The 23268-nt window shown below is 39.7% G+C and overlaps 1 protein-coding gene across 2 annotated transcripts; it reads left to right on the forward strand.

Annotated features, from left to right (window-relative positions):
• Positions 1 to 9601: 9601 nt before the first annotated feature.
• On the forward strand, positions 9602 to 22826 carry LOC131248327 (flavin-containing monooxygenase FMO GS-OX5-like). 2 transcript variants are annotated; one of them, XM_058248574.1, is made up of 8 exons: positions 9602 to 10204; positions 10286 to 10356; positions 17950 to 18099; positions 19620 to 19702; positions 20285 to 20420; positions 21529 to 21702; positions 21791 to 21960; positions 22439 to 22826. In XM_058248574.1, exons 1-8 carry the CDS (start codon positions 9673 to 9675, stop codon positions 22479 to 22481), a joined length of 1359 nt encoding a protein of 452 aa, XP_058104557.1. In that variant the 5' UTR covers positions 9602 to 9672; the 3' UTR covers positions 22482 to 22826. The 2 variants fall into 2 exon arrangements, with proteins under 2 accessions (XP_058104557.1, XP_058104558.1); XM_058248575.1 differs by having other exon boundaries at positions 9608 to 10204; positions 22508 to 22826.
• Positions 22827 to 23268: the final 442 nt, after the last annotated feature.

The raw sequence follows: 23268 nt of genomic DNA on the forward strand, positions 1-23268 counted from the left end.
CTTGGTCCAATGGCTGGGCTCAGGCCTGATGTCTGGTTTAGAACAGGCCCTGGCCCAGCCCTCTAGGCCAATGCCATTTTGACCCAATAACAGCCAGGACTGGCCAAGGGTCAATCTTGGCCCTGCTCTAACCCACCCCATTGCCACCCTTACCTGCTCACTTAAAATTCAAGCCCGAGCCTGATCCAACCAGCTGGCCCAATTCAGGTTTAAGAAAGGAATATGGGGCAGTATGTACGCGGGCCACATTTTTCTAAGTTTAGGCCTACCAGCTGACCATTTAGCTGGACCGGAGAAAGCTGAACCATGGGCCAACCCAACTAATTGCCACCCTGTGAAGAACGTTTCGTGTTCACATGACCTGCCAATGGAGAGATGGTGGACCCGGACATGCACCATGAGTGATGACCGTTGAAATTTAGTGGACGTAAAATTCAAATTAGGTTCTGAGGCTGATGAGGTTGATCACCATCTTCCTTAAGGATAACTACTCCGAATCCACGGAGCTTCTTCTCGAATCCAAGAGGAAAAAGCAAGAAAAATATAAAATAAATTCTATAAAATTCTAATTTGATTGTAAAAGAATTTACAACCCTTTAAATAGGGATACTAAGCCTTCGAAGAAATTTCAGAATTAAACTACAACTAAAACTCCCTAAAATCCATAACTTACTATAAATAGTAAATTTACATTTTATAGTATCCTATGTGGCTTAACACGTTAGTTTCCTAATTATTCTATTATAAGCACTTTTCATGCTGCACACAACTCCTAAAGCTCAACGGATGAAGAGTTATAATCAAACTAAAACTTACTAAAAATAGTACAAACGGAAATAAACATGGAATTTGACCGTCAATATGATGGAATCTCGCAAATTCGGCCAGTTTGGTTGGCTAAAGTAGCTCATCTTGCCCCAAAATCATATATGGTACGTCGAGTAACTCATTCCATTTTGCAAGATATGCCTGTTTTAATGTTTTGACGGTCTCAATGACTTCTCCCTCTTATCGGGCCTGCTCTGATCCATCTTGAACATGAAAATGTCCGTGACCCGCTTTATATTCATTTCCTTTATTTCAAAAGAACTCGTCCTCAAGTTTTCATGCAGCTTCGATTTTGATGCACTGTAATGATACTCGGATCCAATTAACAGCCACCTTCTTTTGGTCTACCAGTGACACGCTCTACAACAGGTTCCTGGCACCCCCAGGGTTGGGAAATAAAGTCCCAGGACATGCAGGCAGGGGACAAGTTCTATAATTCCATACCTGATAGGAATGGAATCACCTACAACACCTGTTGTGCAGCAGCACCTGCAACAATCTAGCTCTGTGGGAGTACCGTCCTTTAAACACGTGCAACAATCTAGCCCTGTGGGAGTACCGTCCTTTAAAATCGGATTGCATGCTGAGCTCTTATCCTAATGAGTAAACTCAGTTGGGCTCACCTTGAATGTACGTGGTTTATCCGTTTTTCCATATAATTTAAGGGGTTGAGCCTAAAGTTGAAGCATATCCAAAGATCAAGTGGATCATACCACAGGAAACAGTGGGGATAATGATTTCCACCGTTATAACATTGCTAGGCCCCACAGTGATGTTTATTTGTCATCCAACCTGTTCATTAGATCATATAGACATGGACGGAAAACACAAATAGAAGCTTGATCCAAAACTTCCGTGCCCCCAAGAAATTTTCAACGGTAGAAGTTCAATTCAACCGTTTCATGTGGTGTGGTCCATTTAAACATTTTATATGCTTCATTTTTTGTCTCAAGCCCTAAAATTATCTGGGAAAATGGATGGATAGAGCGGATAAAATACATAAATCATGGTGGACCTCACAGAGTTTACTCAATACGCTAAGCTCAGTGAGTTACTCACTACGCTATCCGGTTCCCCGTCCTTTGAGGGTTACATCCATTCTGGACATCAGGTGGGGCCCTTGATTCTAGACTTTATGGCCAAAATTTAACCTCATCCACAAATGAGTGGGCCACACTACAGAATGTGACAGAGAGTGGAACCAAATGTAGGTTGTGTGGACCGTACCGTACGTGGTGTGTTTATTCCATCGAATCCTTATCAAGCAACCCTCACCAGGATTGTCATACCAAGAACATGGTGGGCCACAGCACTCAGTTGTTTTACCTGGAAGCAGATTGGTTGGTGTACCACACACCACCTATATAGCTGATGTATTGACGTCAGCAAGTTCTGCGGGTCCAATCATGAGGTATGTGTTATATCCAAACCATCCATCCATTTTCCGAGCTCTAAGTCTTGAGATGAAATGTAAGATAGATATAACGATCAAGTGGACCACACTGAAAAAAGCAGTGGGGATTGAACGTCTGTCATTGAAACCCTTTTGGGGCTCACGGAAGTTTTGGATCAATATGAAACTTGTTTTTCCTCTTCATTGACATCTTTGTAACCTTATGAACAGATTGGATGGAAAATAAACGTTATGGTGGGCCCTACAAAATTTTTAACTGTGAAAATCATCATCTCCGCTACTATTTTTGGTGTGGTCCGGTTGATCTTTGGATATGATTTATTTTTTGGATAGTACTCTAAAATGATCTCAAAAAATGGATGAACAGTGTGGATATAATAAATACATCATTGTGGGGCCATGTAACTTTGATCTCCTTTGAACCGTTCGTACAACTCGAAGTTCGAGGAACGTCAGCACTCATGTCTTCGCAGGACACGTACCCACATTAGCTATAGTTGATGTGTGGTACACCAGCCAATCCGCTTCCTGCTTTACCCCCTTTAGTACATGTTTGTGGAGGATTCCGATCCTGCCTTACGGCCTGTTTAAGATGGACGCGGATCGATTCCAAGTGGGGCCTATGGCATAAGCTCTGTGGATTCCACTATTATGTATGCATTACACTGGGTAAGACCCGTATTCTCGCCCGTACTGTTCCGTAAATTTTTACGGTCCTCCCAGTCGAATTTCAACGACCCGCAGATAGCATTTGCGCATGCTCTTGAGTCACATCCTATAAACCCGAACTGACTCAATCTGAGACCTATGTCATTGCGACCGCGCCGTTGCTGCGGTTCCGACGACGCGTCTCGTGCGTCAATGCGACGCTCAGATTATGAGATCCGGCCCGTGCATTATCTCAGCCTTTGATCGCTTGATCGCGGGACCTACCTATCCCTTTGGTTGTACTTTCCTAGAAACATAATTGCTATGATGTCACCCTAGGGGTGACATCACCCTACCCTACCTTAGCCATAACTCATAAATAACCACCCATTCCCTTTTCCCCATAAGTCAACTCATTAATTACCTATAAACCATCACCTCTCTCTCTCCCTCCCTCTTTCTTCCTCACTCTCCATTGCAAAAGCCATGGACGTCCAACCATCCCAAAAATCCAACCACCATCTACCTTAGATCCCCACCAATCCAACCTCTAGATTGTCATCTTCACCGTTGAAAGAGCTTCATAGAAGCATTGGAGTATATGGGAAGAAGAAAAAGAGTAAAGTGGGTGATTCTCTCTCTCTCTCTCTCTCTCTCTCTCTCTCTCTCTTCTTCCTTTATTTTGTGGCCCACTCAATAAGATGTGATGTGTATTTGTCCATCAAATGGACCCCAAGGTCATCCAAGCTATGTGGGCCCTATCTTGTGGGTGATGGAAAATCACAAATATCAAGTTGATCCTGTCAGGTGGGCCACGTCAACGTGGGACCCACCTTAAAGAATTTTCATATTCACTTCGTCCGTCCAGCGTCATCCACGGACGCTGGACGTGCTTCACACAGCGTCAAAAAAAAAGAAGAGATTTTAAGGCTTTTGGGAAGGGTTGCCTATGCAGGCCCCACCTTGATGTATCGGTCTAATCCACACCGTCAACCCCACTTCCCAGATCATTTTAGGCGTTGAACCAGAAAATGGAGTCAATCCGATAATCGAGCGGGCCATACCATAGGGAATAGTGAGGTTAACCGTTAAAACTCGCCTTGATGCTTTTATCCACCACAACATGCTGCATATTAGACTCGATGAGTCTGTCTCGAGCTATGAAATTCAATGACTGGATTGTATGACTCATGCATCTCGCATTATGATTACGGTATGCCCTAGCGACATCGAGGCCGTAGCCTCCACAGGCATATCGTGGATGGCCAAATAGGACATCGAAAATATTTGGTTCTAGCATACGGGCGCCATAGATGTCCCTGGGTAAAAATTCCTAAACCTCCGTGGCCAGGAGACGCCCCAACGTCCAGACCGAGTGGATACATGAGCGCCCGAATGCCGAATACCAGGAGGCCGCGTCTCCCACTGTGTCGTGGTCGATTGGGAGGGGGTGTGGCCTTACTCGCCCGAGGGTAGGGGGCAATACTAGGCTGAGTTTGACCAGCTCGTGAATGGGTCCGCTATCGACGTGCCAGATAGGTATTGGCGGACTATTGGCAAGGCGGATAGTGAGGTTTCTTATGCTCACTTGGACTGTGCGGCTGGGAGAGCGGCAGTGCCATTTGGAGTGTACTAAACCCCGGTGATGATCCTAGAGATGAACTGTACTGATATGTGGATTTAGTGAGTAGGAGTTGCATACTCATTCATGCATTAATTCATTCACTATCCACTCAGGTTGGTGGTGCGCAACTATTTGTTACGAGTGCTTTCGCAATGGCCAGGATTTCGGTTGGGTGCGCGACCAACCTAAGATTAGGAGTTTACCACATTGAGTCTAGCTATCCAAATTTAGGTATGGGACTAGTTTGGATAGAAGTCCCTTGTGATGGACCCCATAGCCTGCGATACTACGTACTATCATCCTGACTTCACACTCCAGTAGGGCCATTACATTCGCACCGCATACCGCATTACATCCGCAGCATATGACATTTTGGGTTGCTATGTTTCTGCATTTATACGGCCTAGATACGACTGACAGTATTCATGGACTCATCAGGATTTGCATATTGTATTGCATCATCGGTATCTGATATTTGGCTTGCTGTCTCCACATTACATAGTTGATCTGCATTGCTTCATCAGTAAATGATATTGTTTTTATTATATTTCATGATTTTGTTCGTATATCTGTTTATTCTGATATTGTACGATTTATGGAGCACCAGTATTTCCGGTCTTGTATGATGATGGCACTGTATTGAATACTTGGCACTTATCTTGTGCACACACTTACACCACCCTCTAAGCTTTCTATAAGCTTATGCACGATAAATGTGTGCAGGAGATGTTAGGTTGCAGCATTGTTGAGCTTGGAGCATGCAGCGGTCTTCTGGAGCTTGATTTTCGATTTATGTATTTTCCTTTCAGCATTGTACTCAAATGATTATATTAGTGGATATGTGATGATGATGTTGCCTTTGTGATTTGGGTATGCTTGTGGTTATGCTTATTATGAGTTAAATGTATATACAAAAAAAAAATTCCTCCTTGTAGCATCCCAGGAACGGAATCTGGCGTATGAACGCGAGGAGCCGAGAATGGGGTACTACGGAGGCTGTCAGCACCGAATTCGGTGATCAGAAATTTTGTGAGTCCGGTTTTCGAGTTTGTGGCGTGACATCCAGTCCGTCTATCCGACAGCTTATTTTAAGACATGGGCCCAAACATGAGGCATATCCAAAGTTCGGGTGAGCTACACCATAAGAAACATTGGGGGATAAAGATGCTGCCATTAAAAACCTGCAGAAAGTTTTTAATCAAGCTAATATCTGTGTTGTCTCTTCCTGGTTGTTGGAGTCACTTATGAATGGTGGAATGACCTTAAAAAGCAATAGATTATCCATTTTGATTCTACACCTACAATAGGTTGAGTAAATCATAATTGTTGTTCAAAGCATTGAAATAAATATAAAGACATAAAAGTTATGCTTTTGAAATAGAGAAATAAATATTAAAATAAAAACAATAACAATAATACATAACAATTTTTAACCTCATTGTATGAATTATATTGGATGATCTTAATAAATAAAACTTCCAATTTTGATAAGCATCCAATCTTCAATCATTTCATTTCAACTTGGGCGTTGTGCTTCCTAAAACAACAAGGCTTGCTACTTGTAATCCACAATGTTAGTTCATATATGAGGTCCAACTAATAAATGACCTATAATAATAATTTGTGATATTTATAAGTCTAAAAATAATAGTAAAGAACAAAAAAAGAAATCTTTCCATATTGTGTGTGTGTGTGTGTGTGTGTGTGTGTTTGTGTATATCACAAGTTTACATTTAATGAGACCTTAAAAGCATGTGTTGTTGTAAGAAATCAGTCCAACCATCCCCTCCAGCCCATTTAACCATCCAACCTTTCATCCAAACATCCATCGATATTGCAAAATATTAACACCACATGATATTTTATCAAGAAATTATCAACAATTGGAAAGTAAACAAAAGATTGTGGTCTCAATATCTCGTATGTTGTCATATCGATAATATCGAGATATTATCAATATTATTAATGACAAATTGAATATTACATACAACTATATACCCATGAAAAAAAAATTGAATAATTTTTTTTTCTAATAAACAAAATTTTGATTATATCAATATATTAGCAATATTATTGAAATATTGTTGATAAACTTATGATACAAGCATTACTTAGAATTTACATAGTCAAAAATATTGGTAATACATTAGCGATATTGATGCATTGGCAATACAAATAACACCTAGAATTTACATAGTTGAAAATATTAACGATTACATTAGCGATATTGATACGTTGACAATACTTAGCGATATTGCTAATACTTGGAATTTTCGATACTACCAACATTATCGATATTGCTCCCAGTGTTATCGGTATCGCTAAGCTGGAGATAAAGATAATATCAGAGATAATTTGAACACTGGTAGTAATATCAACAAATTTCAAAATCAAACTTAAAAATCTCACTCATTATATTGGATTTCTACATGTGCACCAATTCTCCCTGTACACTATACAATTAGCAACCCATCATCTGTACATGCCCTAATCTCAAGTACCTCATTAGGAAAACTATCATTTTTAATCACAAGACTCTGACAGCTACTAATAATGAAAGAGTTATACTAACATGAGAAAAACATTTGCATGTTAACAACAAGAGGTCCATTCACAAAATTGTGATAAACCCTAAAATTTGATTTCATTCCAACTAACGATCATACAAAGTATTATAAGCGATAACAGGCAAAATTCTTTATTTCTATTTTCTTTAAACTGTCTATGAAATTGAAGTCCGTTCATAAAATTATGTTAAAATCTATATTTTGATTTCATTTCAAACTCTAATGATTTTACAAAGCATCATATACTATATTATGACTTGATGTCTTGGTCAGTACAGTTAATAATACCATTTTGCGGCGAATACTACAATTCAACCAATGTAGCCCATCCGGCAAATGGACTGGCCTAAATTTTGAGAATCTAGGTGATAGGAAACATATGATGAAGTATCTAGAGATAGATCACATGGCTATGAGCAATCTTCACATGTGTAACCTAAATTCCCAATCTTATTACTCAATTGGAAATCTAGATTCATTCACGGGTATGTTTTTAGTGTTGAAGACAAAACTGAGTAGGGTTTGGTCAATTATCCCAAAGTGGAAAGGAAATTGAATCTAAATCCAAATTCTAAAAAAATATAGAAAATTAAAAGAAAATGGAATGGAGAAAACATTCATGCCTTCTTTTCTTCTCTATTCTTTTCTTTCACTTGTTTTTGGAGCCGAATTTGAGGGCATGAGAAGGATTAGAAGAGATATTATATAATGAAACTTGTCGTTGTCTAATTCTGACAAACATATAAGATCGATGTAAAACTACACCCTTCAATCGACTTGCAAAAGGTAAAGAAAATATAAGCAGCGAGGGATGTTGGTGGCCGACTGTAGACCCTCCGATGCCCAAGTTTGGTGTGTAGATGATTTCAAATGTGTGGATTGGAGCTTAGATGTCACATTTTTTTATCCATTCACATCTGGTTTAGAGTGGTTGTATATATAAGGTGTCTGAGGAGGTTTTGAACTACTGGCTTTTAATGTGCTACACTAGAGAGTTCTTCTTCTGACAGGATTCTTATGCTTGATTTGTCGGAGTGATATTCAGCCGAGTCCGAATGTATCAGACTGATTTTCAGCTGAGATCAAGATGGATCCTTCTCTTTCGAATCGGGGTCAAGATTCCCTCTGAATTTTTCATACCGCCTCTCTAGCAGTGGTCAACTTGATCAGCTTGGGATGTTGGGGAGCTTGGGGCTCAAGCTCATTCCCCACGGGTTCTTTACCCGCGTCATAAACATTCTTGGTAGGGCAGGTCCCCTCCTACCAAGATTCGTCCTCTAACGGCTTAGGTTGGTGGCCCATCTCTAAGTCAGTGAAACTGTTCGTCCCATGTCGATGTCTCAAAGTCGGTCACCTCTGAGAGTTTTTCTCAACTTGGAGGCATATCACTTGTAGACAACTATCATTTTTTGTTACTAACAAAACTCTAAATCTCTTAATCTTATTTTAAGTTTTATTAAAAATATCTTGATGTGATGATTTTGAAAGTTGATCTCTTTTATGAGAGGGAGAGACCAGAGGGATACTGCATGTGATTGTGTCGTTGGGTGAGATTGAGCTGGAGGTGGCAAATAGGGGTGTACAACAAGTCGAACTGAGTCGAGATGGCCTCAGTTCGACTCGGCTCAACCACTAGCTGACCTTAGCTCGTACTTGGCTCAGTTTGGTCAGCAGCTCGGGCTGAGTTCGAGCCGAGTTCACCATTGAGGCATTTTCACAAACACTTGGATTGCACCTTCAAAATCTCACTGTATTTGAGATAGCAGCAATGGTTTTACAAGTATTTTATCAAGCATCTTCTAAACAACATAAAAATCAAGAAAAAAGGGTGCTGGTTTCATATACGTACCTTCCTTGCCACCTGCCATACTTCTTGGAGTCATTTCATCAAACACTTGGTGAGCAACATCAGTATCAAAGTAATCGAGTCAACGAACTGGTTTCATCTGAGTTCGATTTGAGCTGGGTTCGATCCGACTCGAGCGGGGCTAGCTCGATCTATGCTCGAACTCATTTTCGAGTCGAGTCCAGCGAGCTAACCGAGCTAGCTCGGTTCGTGTACACCCTGGCAAGAAAGGGACCTCGCTGGGAGAGATAAATAGGGAGAGAGGGGCACAAGCGTGGGTTGTGAAAAATCCACCCCGACCATCTGTTTAGACAGATCATTTTAGCAAACGGGACCAAAAATGAAGAGAATCCACAATTTAAGTGGGCCACGCGAGAGCAAAAAGTAAGAATTGAACTACCACCGTTGAAACAATCATAGGACCACTGGAGTTTTGTATCACGCTAAGAAATTTGAATGTTTTCAGTTCATCCAAGTGGGAATGACCATATGAACGGTTTGGATATAAGATAAACACCAAGGTGGACCAGGAAGATTTAAACGGTAGACATTTCTTCCCCCCTCCCCCTTTTCTTCTCGTGGTCCACTTTTCGATCCGTCTTTTTTATTTCTCTTTTCTTAAAATGATTTGACAAAACGAATGAACAGGGTGGATTTCTCACAAACATCATGGTGGACCCCACGTAGCTTCCGAGCGAGGAACTTTCTGCCACAAGCTGTCGCAGGAAATCAGCGTCACATTCTGATGGCGCGTTCTTGCAAGGTGGCCGTAATAGGCGCGGGCGTGTCCGGACTCGTCGCTGCTCGCGAGCTCGTCAGAGAAGGCCACCGAGTCGTCGTCTTCGAGAAGAGCGACCGAATCGGCGGCACGTGGGTCTACGACCCAAGGGTAGAGTCGGACCCGCTCGGGCTCGACCCGAGTCGGGAAATCGTGCACGGCAGCCTCTACCTCTCGCTCCGCACAAACCTCCCTCGACAGGTCATGAGCTTCTTGGATTTCCCTTTCACTGCCACACGGAACGGAGATTCCAGAACTTTCCCACGCCACGAAGAGGTCCTGGCTTACATCGAGGACTTCGCGACTGAGTTCGGGCTTCTTGAGCTGATCCGGTTCGACGCAGAGGTCGTCCGAGTCAGCTCCGTTGAAATGAGGAAAGACGAGTGGGTCGTGGAGTGGCAGACTCCAGGATCGGACTCGATACCGGAGTCGGAGATTTTCGAGGCTGTCGTTGTCTGTACGGGACATCACACAGATCCGCGGGTCGCTGAGATTCCAGGTCTACTCGAAGACCAACGGTTGAGATTTCTCTTGTTCTTGATTTTGAATGCTGACGTTTAATAATTTAAACATGCCACAGGCATTGAAAAGTGGCCTGGAAAGCAGATACACAGCCACAATTATCGGATTCCGGACCCATTCGTGGACCAGGTTTGGTGAACAGACTGCATTTCAATGCCCGATTGAATTGAATTGCGATAATTCAATTCAATGAAGTGGAAATGAATAAAAGTCGGGCTAGCCCTGTTCCATTCATAATGAAGGGCTGGTTCTCCAAATAGCAATTCAGATCGTTTCAAGTTGAAATGCAAGGATTTGTAATTATGGATTGGTCCTCATTTGTTGTTATATTTGATCGAATTATTGCAATTCAGTCCAATCGAGCATCCAAACGTGCACTCGTTGTTATGTGTGGAATTTTCCTGTTATTAGACTTAATTATGTATTTTTCTCATTTATCTGCCTCTTTCGACTTTTTGGAGTTCTAGATTTAAATGGCATGGCAGGAAAGGTTGTGTTTTTTGAATGTTCCGGTAAGAAGACAACTGAATGGATAAAAGGACTTTCTAACATAAAAACAAAAGGACATTGGGGTGTGCACGAACCGAGTTAGCTCGGTTAGCTCGCTCGACTCGACTCGAAAAGGCTCGATTCGACTCGGTTCGAAGCTGAGTTCGAGCCAAGTCAAGCTGATTTTTTGAGCTCGAAAAAATTTCAAACCGGATCTCGGTTACTTTGATATTGATGTTGCTCACCAAGTGTTTGATGAAATGATTAAACGAAGTGTCGGCTAGTGGCAAGGAAGGTATGTATATGAAGCAAATACCATTTTTTCTTGATTTTGTTGTTGCCTACAAGGTGTTTGATAAAATACTTGTAAACAGTTGTTGTTTTACATACAGTGAGAAATTGAAAGTGCACAGCATGTGTTTGTGAAAATTCCGCAGAGGCTCGATTTTGGCTTGAACTCGGCTCGAACTGGCCCGAGCTGCTGACCGAACCAAGCCAAGCTGAGTTCGAGCTGGGGTCAGCTAGTGGCCGAGCCAAGTCGAGTTGAGGCCAGCTTGACTCGGTTCGACTTGGTGTACACCCATAATTGTCATGTCTATTGATTAAAAGGCTAATGTGCATAAGAGGAGCTAATATGGAAATATTGCATCATCTACCAAAGTAGCAAAACTGGTTATCCCATATGAGAGTGATGAAGTGAAGGACCCATATTTTGATTTATTCATAGTAGGGTTAAAAACGTGTTCATTTATTGTTTTTTTTTTTTGACAGTTCCCCTTAGTCTTCATCATTGGTCTCCGATCCACTCTAATTAAATGTTTTAATTTCTCATGTCCTCCTTTCTACTTAGCGAAGAGTAAGATCCATGTACCCTTGTGAGGTTGTGTGCCCCATGGTTTGTGATCTCATTCGATGACAAATTGACCACATCTAACTCGGTGATGGCCCTAGACAAGATGATTTTGGGGCTTTATTTAGAAAAGACGTAATAGGAACTCATTGACTCGGATGAATTGATTGGGACTCATTCCTATTAGGAGCAGTACTTCGATAAATCAAGACAGAAGATTTAAAACTGATGAAAGAGAATAGAAGGCATAGAGATGCACATGAAAAACTTGTGAAGTCCAATTGGGGCTTCCACAAAACACTTATAATGACCAATTACAATTATGACCTTTACACCTTAGACACAATGAGATAAGGATAGCAAAAATTACAAGACGTGTATATTTCGATGCAATACAAATATACAGTATAGATACACTGCAGCTGTAATGTATACTATTAATCTCTTTTACAATTCCTATTCGACCAAGTCTCATAGCATGACTTATCCATACACTAAAGTCACAGGCTGACTTGGATGTGACTCATCTGAGTGGTCTTGGTAGTAGCAGTATGATCTGGACTCAGATCTGACCAGGTCGCGCACTGAAATTTGTGTTTTAACTCATGGTTTGCACTCCTCTGATTGGACCGTTCTTTAGGAGTTCTAATCAATATTATTTTCATCTTTCAGTGCCGATTTGCTATTATTAGTTATTTTCATTTGTTCTTGTCATTTTAAGTGTTCCGATTAATAATGTTTTGTTGCCTTTCGATGTCTCAACAAATCCTTCCTGGACAAGCCACTGCAATTCTGAGTAGAGCCAAAAGCTAAAATAACTGTTCCAACTACTATGCCGTCCATCTTGTCCCAAGCGGCAATTTATTCCTTTATTTAGTTCTTTTCGTTGTCCAAAAAGTGGATGGGCATACTTTTAGTCTCATTTGCCTAATCTCTATTGTTTTTCCTGTTGGTATTGTCAATGACAACATGGTGATTGGCCTTTGAAACTTCCATTGGATAGATTCATTATCTGTCCTATGGACATTGTATTATGTTGCCCTGGTTCATCATTTTATCCATCTTTAAGCCATCTGCTGAAACTCAGTGCTTACTAATTCTAGTTCCTTGTTATCTTCATTTCAGTTTGCTCCATCTAATCATATGTGGCTGTGGTTCTTTTCTTTTCTTCTTTCTTTTCTCTCTAACACAACCTACAAAGTTGAGATGATGATATGGTTAGTTGATACAAGTCAAAATACAAAGCCAAGCAATCCAACCTAGGTCTTGTTCCTTCACATTGTTCTTTTTCTGGAGACAAAATAAGATTGGAAGTGGTACATTTTCCTAATCCCTCTACACTGTCTGGAACATCGTTACTGCAAACTGTAGTAGTTTTCTATTTGTTTCCTCAGAATCATGCCCATTTTTTCAGATCCACTATGTCAAAAGATATTAGGAAGAATTTTCCTGTCGTGAAGAGAACCATTTCCCAAGAAACCATTATCATGGCAATTTCATTATGCTTAAAGGCTCACATCTTGCTAATCACTTAAATTTGTATCCATTTTATACTATAAAACCCTCGAATTAGTTTAAGTTGGGAGTGTGATCTACTCTGTTGATGGGTTAATCTTAGATTCTACAAAACACCATCCACAGCTATAAACCGAGAACTGTCTAATACTTCATCCCATACTGAACTAATGTATGTTTGCACTACATTGATTTTTCTTTTTCATGTGAATGCAGTGCATGTTTGCACTACATTGATTTTTCTTTTTCATGTGAATGCAGTGCATCATTTTGTTTTATTAGTGACTAATAATCCTCAAAGCTATTAATACTTGTATCGTTCGACATCCTGCTCCCCTCTTCTGATGTCTATAATCCAACATATGATTCCATCTTTGATAAGAGCTGTTTGCTGCCAGCTTCTGTTGGATGATTCAGAATTTGTGTTTTATCCATCTTAAGGCTACTCGTGTAGTCGTGTTGCAATGCATGCAGACGTCTTGTATTCTATTTGCCCTAATTGGTGGGTGTACTATATAGTTGGCATAACTGGAAGTGCTCCCAGACCAAATTTTTCAGGGGTTATTTCCTGTGTAGGAAATATGTACCCTGTTGAGTAGGATTAGAATTAAATCTACATAAAACCTCATTTAGGGGTTGCTCTTGGTTGTGCTAAAAACTTCTATATAGTGAAAACTCTCAAATTGTCCTCTCCCAGGAATGTTGTCACACACCACGAAGAAGCATGTAAAATCCTTTTTTTTTTCTTGTGCGTTTTGCTTTTCCTTCGCGTTCCATTGTAATCTGTTGAACAAACAACTCACTAGATGTATTATGAGAATGAAGCTCTTCTCATCAAGGTAGACTCTTGCAGTTTGAAGATGTTGAAGGCTTATCTTGCTTTATTTAAGATAAGTTTATTTTGTGAGGTTTCGGCCAATTTTGTGCTTAAGCCTACTAAAGTTTTTCATTGATACAAAGTCATGCACCGAAATGCACAAGGGGAATGTGGTTAAAACACATAAGGAAAATAAACTTTTTAATGACTAACCTGCTCTGAGAAAGTATTATGGTTTCTAATCAGCACACTGATACTCCCTTCAAGTTGAGATTATCCTACAATTCCGAATGCTTGCAAGTAAAAAGGTTGTGTTTTCATGCTCACATTGCAGTCCTCTGGTGTTGATGCTGACCAGTTGAACTTTCTCACATTACAGTGAGTTCTCCATTAACCAGTTTTGATTAAGGACCTGTTTGTTTCGCCCATTACTGCAGTAATGTAAAGGAAATGGTCAATAATTACAACTTACTTTTCCCGTCTCCTGGCAACAACTACACTTGACACAATAATGACAATTTTACATTGTTTGGTTTATCCATGGTAAAATCGTAATGATTGTTATTTTACATTACTTCAAAATAAACTGGTGTTGCTATTTGGATTGGAGATTTTACAGTAATTGCATAAAAATTTGCTAGCATTGGAGATTTTACAGTAGTTATATGGAAAAAAAAATGCGATGATTACAAATTACTTGTCTGTTGAATACATTTGCATTAGACCGACCATTCCTATGCTTGGTTTGGCAGTGGTAAAATAGTAATGATGATGTAATAACTTTACATTGCTAGGGAAATGGGCAAAATAAACAAATCCTAAAGCAGTGTTCAAAGTATCAGTATTGCTACAAGTTTCGTTGGCCGAGGATACAAAAACAATATCAATGTCGCCGATAACTGGAAATGTGGGGAAACATGGGGAAAATGGTGGAATTTTCAGTGAAACTTTAAGTGATGCTAAAATACACATATTTGCATATTTAAGAATAAATAAATTGCAAAAATAAAAATAAAAATAAATGCACACATAATAAGTTTCCATTTAACAATGGCTTAAAAGCATGTGCTATCGTAAGAAGCTAATCCAAGAATCCCATTTATCCCATCCATCCATCCAAACATCAATCGATACTTCAAAATATCGACAACACACGATATTTCGCCGAGAAATTGTCGACAATTGGAAAGGAAATGAAAGATTGTGGTCTCGATATCACCATGTTGCGATAATGATAATATCGCAGTATGATTGATATTATCATCAACAACTTGAACACTGGATATGACCATTGTTGAGAGTCAAATATTGTATATTAGACCCCTGTTATTGCTTGTTTTTAGTACATGATGATGCTTAACGTCCTATTTTAATTGTGTTTTTGTTGCAAGATGATATTAGGAGCCCGGACTGAAAAAGGGTACTAAAATCATGAAATTAATTCTCAGAAGTCACCAATGTAAGGGACGGACCTCAGGGGACCGAGATCGAAGAATTTACATGCCAGAGATCCGAGAATCAAGTGATTGAAGTTCAAGTGGCCTCAAAGTCGTCAAAAATGCAAGATCACAGGGTTCCCACCATCCGTTTGGCTCAAAACTTTATATTTGTCCTGAGGACCCTAAATTAACCGTACACGTCAAATTTCAACCATTGGATCCCTGTGGAAGTGGCCCAACGGACAAATCAGCCCTTAAAATACTGATCTGGGGCCCACCTGATATCTGGATATGCTTCAATTTTTGTCTCAACCCCTTAAACGAGGCGCTAAAACATATGGATGGAGCAGATTTCCCACACACATCACGAGTGGACCCCATTGGACAGGCCTGTGCACAGTGCACGAGTGCACTGGACCGGGACAGCCAGTCAAATGGGTGTTGACCCGTCCCCTTCTCTCTCACACGTCCAGCGTCCAGCGAGAGACGCTGATCAGGTTGGGTTTTGATAGTGGGCCCCACCCATCATCCAAACGGATGATCCAAACCGTCCATATGCTCCCAGGGGTAGGGACGACCCTAACCATGGTGGTCTTTTGGCCCCATGCACACGTACACACGTGGATCGCCAGAAAACGCGAGATGAACAACGAGTTGATTTGATATAGTGGATCGTACCAAAACTCGACCAAAATCACTCCTTTTCAACTGAAATTTCGCCAGGAATCTAATGAGCAGGGTGGATTTTTCAGAAAACATCACTGTGGGGCCCACCGAGCATCACAGCGCAAGAATTTTCGCAAGAAACGCACGTCTGGTTTTTCCGGACGTTGCGGGGTGTCGTGGGCCACTGTTTGTGGTCGGATGGGTGATCCAAACCGTCCAGAACCTTCAGGGGGGGAGAGGGGGGGGATCTTTCAGCCAAAAGATTTATTCAAACGCAAGATGTTTGCGTTTTCTTTGCGCACACGACTGCTAGTGCGTAAAGCTTTCGCAGGAACCGACCTAGCACCTCTCCAACCAATAAAAGAGAGAGAGAAGGACGTGGGAAGCCAAGAAGAGAGAGAGAGAGAGAGAGAGAGAATTGGCCGGCCTCATCAACCTTCCTCCTTCTTCCTTTTTCATGCTTTCTTTATATCTTTACTTTCAAAGATCTTAGTTTCGTCATGCCTATGATGAGCTAAACCTCTTAGCTAGGGCTAAGAGGTGAAGCTTGTAGCGTAATGGATGGTTTTCTATGCTTTGATTCATACTTTAGTTGAACTTTCTTTTGATTGTAGTTTGATATTAAGGAATGCTTTCAGTTTTTAATGGTTTGTGGTTTGTTGTAACTTCAATTACAATGGATTTGCGATAGCTTTGAGCATGTTCTTAGTATTATAGGGTTTGTGAATTTGGAAACCTTGTTGTTCACCATTGTCTCCTAGGCATGGTTGGATGACAAAATCCTTCCTAACATTCATACATCCCTTAGATTGGATGTAGATTGACTAAATTCTGTTGTTTGCTTTGTCTCATGGGCATGGTTTTGTGATAGAATTAATTCTAATTCTCATACCTATCTTCTCTTGAAAACTGGATCAAAGGAAGTTCAGATTTGGATTTTAATGAAATATCTTCCAACTAGATGAAGATGTGACTCTGAATCTAGTTGCGCTTATGAATCAAGCATAGATTTCCCTGACCTCTATAGGTGGATCCTTGACACCCTAGTTTCCCACCTTTGAATTTCACAAATTTTAGTTATTTAATTCATTATTATTCTCTTAAATTCCTCTGGTTTAGATTACATCTTTGTCTAGTTCTAGTTCTAGTTACTTTCAGATTACACACAAGGTTCAGTCCCTATGGATTCGACCTCGGTCATACCGAGATTATTACTACATCGCAACCCTATACTCGGAGTGTGAACAACCATGTGCCAGAAAAAAATTAAGGGAAGCTTTTAATAAATAGATTTTTGGCGATACCGATACGTTAGCGATATTATTGAAAAATCGCCGATACATTGGCAATACAAGTGACACCTAGAATTTACACAGTAAAAAATATTAGTGATATCGATACATTGGTGATACAAGAGACACATGAAATTTACACAATCAAAAACATTGACGATATCAATAATACAAGCGACACCTGGAATTTACACAGTCGAAAATATTGGCGATACTTAGTGATATAACCCTGATATCTAGAATTTGTGAGACTACTAATGTTATTGGTACCATGTTATTTATATCGTCGAGCTAGAGATAAGGATAATATCAGGGATGCTCCGAACAACGCCCTAAAGTAACTGAAACCCAAGCAAGTAATGAAATTCTTGATGTGCATTAAAACTCCATGGAATAGGATTTCTTTATGTGAGCATGACGAGTTGCATTTAAATTGAAAGGTTCCTCAGTCTTCTTTTGTTGGTCCAAGATTATCAATCCATACCTTGCTTTGATGCCATGATAAATAGCTATCAGCATTGATTTCACTGATGTAAAGTAATGTGGTACACACACACACACACACACACACACACAGAGAGTTAATTAAGCTTTAATTATTATTTGCATCTACTTGGTTTTTCTTTAACATTAATTGTAAGTTCTGTTGGCCAGATTGTAGTTTTAATTGGAAAAGGACCTAGTGCCCTGGACATCTCTCGAGATATTTCAAAGTTAGCCAAAGAAGTCCATCTAACATCAAGATCCATAGATGCTGAAGTTGCAAAGTTGGAGGACCATGATAATATTTGGCAGCATTCGATGGTATGTTGACCCCTTTATTCTTACTATGGCCTATAGTTCCCACAACATAATTCCTTATGGTGATTGTAGTACCAATAGTATTGGCTGATCTATTCGATATCGCACATTGCCGATATGAAACTAGGTTACAGTTAGGAAACTTCTTAGTATCTGCTGATATATCACAATGAATCTACGATATATTGATATACTGCGATATTATGAAAATATCGATGTTATAAATTCCCTGATAGTGTTTATACATATTGACAATATCACCCTTGGAACGGTCCCATTCTGAGAAATTTGGATAATTCATCTAAAAAAATGATTTTCTCTAAATTCTTGTTGGGATTACTTTGCTAAGGGATTTTGATTAATCAGTTGCATTTGTTTGGAGAGAAAAATAGGATTTGGGTGCATGAATCGAGATTGAAGAGCATGGGGTACTAGAAACCTGATCGATGAGTTTTTGCTTGTAATCTAATTTCTTATTTACTTGTTTGGAATATGTGGAATACCAAAATGATGGTATCCTCCTCACTTGCGTCGGTGGATCGGGTTTCTCCACCTCGCTACATAATAACCTGGAGTTCACTACCAGCAATATAACAATCCCTACCCTCTCACGTTGAAGTTAGTAATCCATGAATTTGTATGTTTTGAATGCTCAATCATTGATTTTGACCTACGATTTTTGAATTTGTCAAAAAGGGGGGAATTTGGGGAAATTTCTAAATTTCTTTGATTTCACCCAATTCAATTTGTAGTTAAGAGTGTGGAAAAAGCATGAGAGAGTGCTTTGAGGTTGATCTATAGATTGATGGAAATTTTTGGAAATTTGATTTTTTTTTAAATTAAAAAATATATAAATAAATAAATAAGTAATATTTTTTTGCAAAAATTTACATCGACTAGATGTTATTTATGCTTTATATTTATGTATTTATGAGTGTATGCTAATCTTAACATCTTCCATACTCATTTATTTATTTCCAAAAATAAATTTATTTTTAAATTATTAAAAAATATATTTTTTTGAACAAATGCACCATACATTGCAGGACATATTTGGTTTTTAAATGTATCGTTTGTGTTTTTATACATGTCTTCTATAATTTAAATTATATGAACTGCTTTTAAATATAGTTGCGTTGTTTCTTTTAGACAGTGCATAGTTTAGGACCCTATACAAAAGAAACTTATCATGTGTTCTTGATTTTTGTGATCTTTTGAGTTCTAAGTGTGTATTAATGTCTTTTTTAACATCTCCTGAACTTTTATTGAAAAATCGACTAATTTCCAATGTTTCCCAAAAGCGGCATTATATTATGCAATACATGTCATATAATCCCATGTGATACCCGTTGTGTTTCCGTATCCCAAGGGTGAGATACATGCGTCGATACAATAATGAAAACACCTGCAATAAGGCGTCACACAACAAGCTTTTCCATTGGAAACATTATGTTGAAGATATAAAAATCAGAGCGGGCATGAAGGAACAAAGGTTCGGCACTAATCTGGGTTCCTTGCTGCAGATAAAGTCTGTTCATGAAGACGGTTCAGTGCTATTTCATGATGGATCATCAGTTTTTGCAGATGTCATCTTCCATTGTACAGGGTATTAAAGCTACTTTTATCAGTTTCTTCAATTCTTCCATTTTCTTTCTTCAATCCATATTTATGTTTTTGAGGGCCTGATGGGGCTTTCAAGTTCCTCTTGGAGATGGAAGCTCAGTAATTACTGGCATTTCATAGAATTGTTGCATTCTTGGCAAACAGAACCGTTGATCGGGTGGGCCACTGTCTGAAGTGGCCATAGATCAGATAGTGCAGCGATTGAACTATATGAGCCATTGCGTCAGCGTTAAAAATTGGTGACTAAAAACGGTCTAGCAAAAAAGAAAGAAATGGTCCACATGCAATTGGTTAAAACTACACTGGTTGGATGCTAGGATTATCAAATCACAGTGATTTTTAGGATGTGGTTTGTCCTCATGGTCAACTAACAGATCAGTGGTTCTGATTGCTGTAAATAGAGAGCATACCTCCATTCAGGAGCTTCTAGGGCTCTCTATGTTGAAGAAATCACTAAGTTGGATTTTTCCTGGTGTGAAGACTTGGTAAGCTGATGGGCCTTACACATTGAGCATACTGGCCTTTTCTATCGTAAATTTTCTTTTGAATCATCATTTTCTTTCAGGTACAACTACCATTTCCCCTTTCTGGAAACAAATGGAATTGTAAGCATTGACGACAACCGTGTTGGACCTCTATATAAGCATGTTTTCCCACCACGGTTGGCTCCTTGGCTCTCTTTTGTGGGAATACCTAACAAGGTTGGTTAATATGTTCAATAGGTAGTCATGCTCGCCACTGTTTTCCTTTTCGTTTGAGGAATTGAACACTTTCTGTCCCAATTTTTACCTGTGATAAGTACTTGTGATAAGAAATTAACTTGGTAATTTTGAAAATGATACAGACTGCAAACAGCTTATAAAATTATTCTGCTGTACGATTCTGAATCTCTTTCCCTATAGTAGATATCTTGTATTTAAGAATTGCAGGCCTGTGTATCAGAGGGCTCAAAGTTTGTTTTAATTCTTTCTGTTGGAAATGAAAGAAAGGCTTGATCGGTTGTGAAGCTAGTACTGTAAGTTCTTGTGTCATTTTGATCAGTGTTAAGGTAAATTTCGGCAACGATGATTGAATCAAATTATAATAAATTGATTCAATAAAGACAGAATGACCAAAGTTGGGTCGGCTCAATCTTACTACTGACAGTTGACGACGACCAAAACCTGACCTAAATGCAAAACCATGCGCTCCAAGTTGGATGATCAAAATGGTAAATTTGGGCCGAGCTCTTCATGGATGGAGTGGGCTTGCCCCACATTGTTCTCTCCTCTTTATTAAATCGAGTTATTGAAATTCATTTAAATTGAGTATAAATGAGCGTTATGGGCTCATTCTGTATTACTTGTAATTTTGGGCCTGTTTGGGAAGGTGGAAAAGTTTGGAAAAGAAATGAATTTTGAAGAAAATCTACTTTTCGTTTGTTTGGAAAAAAAATAAAAAAAAAAGCATGGAAACTGATTTCCATTTCCAAGGTTTTCGTTAAATAACAGGGATACTGATTTCTTACATAAAACATATTAAATATCGATTTCCACAGTTATGAGAGACTGCTCTCACGGTTTGACCATTAACCTTTTAACATTTCCATAGAAAACAACACTCCAGACCAAATAACTGAAATGCTGTTGGAATCAGCAGTTTTCCATACCTACAGAATCCATAGGTGCTTTCTCTGTCTACATTGTCTATTTATTATTATTATTTTTTTTTTCTTACCTTGTTTTACCAGCCACCAGTAATCCAAATCCATCTTTAACTGTTTAACTGCATTCATAATTAAGTGAAGAAGCCCCCTTTCTCTGCTGCCAGGTTATCCCATTCCTTTCATTTGAGTTACAGTCCAAGTGGGTGGCCCATGTTTTATCCGGCAAGGTGGTGCTACCAACAGAAGAGGAGATGCTTGCATCTGTTGAAGAATTGTATGTGAGAATGGAAGCGGCAGGGAGGCCAAAACACTATACACATATTCTTTATCCGTTTGAGGTTCTCATTACCATATCCATTGGCTTGCTCATTCAAAGCATGATATGGGTTTTCTGTCGTCCATGACTTTCTTTCTCTATGATGACAGTCTGAGTACAAGAACTGGCTCATTGATCGGTTAGGCCTCCCACCTCCAGATGAGTCAATAGAGCAGATGTATGTTGCTACTATCAGCAGTCTTGCCTCTCATTCCGATGGATTTCGTGACAAGTGGGATGATGGCTATTGGACTCAACAATCACATTCTGCGCCCATAAGGTTACACTGATTTTCTTAAGCCATACTTTTGAAAGTGGTATTAGATTATACACCATTGAGAGATGGCAATTTTTAAAATTCAACCCAGCAGTGGTTCCGGTGGGGCCTACCTTTTGGTAACCAAGTCATTGATCTGGTGGACCCCATCTTGGGATGGATTCTCTAATATTTCCTCCTACCATGTTCTCCTACTAATGATGGTCCGCATCTGATGAGGCCTGAATCAGAAGGTTTGGATCAAGAGATGGGAAATATTCTGTGGTGTTCCCATTTCACCATGGAGCCACATATAAATGATTTGGCTGAGCAGAAAGTATGCCCCACTTGTACAGCTTGTTGGGCAGAACAGAAGTGCCACTGAACATTCTATATTTCATCCACCTCATAGTGTGAGAGTAAAAGAGTTTCACGTGTTTTGCATCTTGCTTTGGATCCCTTCCATGTCTTTTGTTCTTTAGTAACTGACAACTGATGATAGGCTTCATAGGTGGTCGTTTGGTGGTATCCAAACAGGCCCTTAAACTGATAATCAGCTGCCCATCTGCAGAGAATGAAGTTGGTCATTGGCAAAGATCGTCATGTATTTTTGTAGCCGGAAAACTGAGGTGGCTTGCTGGCACACATCCTGCGGTTGGTGGTGCTAGTTCTTAAGAGGTTAGCTAAAATAATCAGCAGACCCTGTGCAGATTTCATTAAAAAAACAAAGTCAAATATACTTCTGTTTGTCCAAGATATCATTGTATTTTTATTTCCTCATGTAGTAGTCATGAATAAAATATGAAACAAGGGAGATGCAAAAAACACCTTGATCATTTGGAATGTTACACAAGACTCACAGATCAATGACCCAGTGGGAATTCTTCTTATTCCCTTGAACCTTCATCTGTGGGATCCAGGTGGGCCCACATACGATTATATTGGAGCATTCAGGGGTGTCCATCATGGACTGGTCATGGCCCTAGAATCACCATGATCAGATGATAAACACCCCCACAATCACCTTGATCATTTGGAATGTTACACAGAGCAATGATCCAGTATGAATTCTTCTTATTCCCTTGAACTTTCATATGTGGGATCCTGGTGGGGCCACGTAAGATTATATTGGAGCATTTGATAGGTGTCCGTAATGGAGCGCTCATGGTCCTAGAATCACCATGATCAGATGATAAACACCATCCAATCACCATCTGCAAACCGTTTTTGTTAACATCTTCCGTTTCACTCTCCCATTATTGGATTGCTTTGTGATCATGTTGATTTTGGGGCCATGTGCATTTCATCACTGTCGATTCTCTCTTATCCAAC

Source organism: Magnolia sinica, chromosome 6, assembly GCF_029962835.1.
Source record: "Magnolia sinica isolate HGM2019 chromosome 6, MsV1, whole genome shotgun sequence".
NCBI lineage: Eukaryota > Viridiplantae > Streptophyta > Magnoliopsida > Magnoliales > Magnoliaceae > Magnolia > Magnolia sinica.

Coding starts and splice junctions, on each gene's coding strand:
- LOC131248327 (XM_058248574.1), top strand. CDS start 9,673: ATGGCGCGTTCTTGCAAGGTGGCCGTAATAGGCGCGGGCGTGTCCGGA. Junction 19,703..20,284: donor GTCATCTTCCATTGTACAGG/GTATTAAAGCTA, acceptor ATTTTCTTTCAG/GTACAACTACCATTTCCCCT. Junction 20,421..21,528: donor TTGTGGGAATACCTAACAAG/GTTGGTTAATAT, acceptor CTCTGCTGCCAG/GTTATCCCATTCCTTTCATT.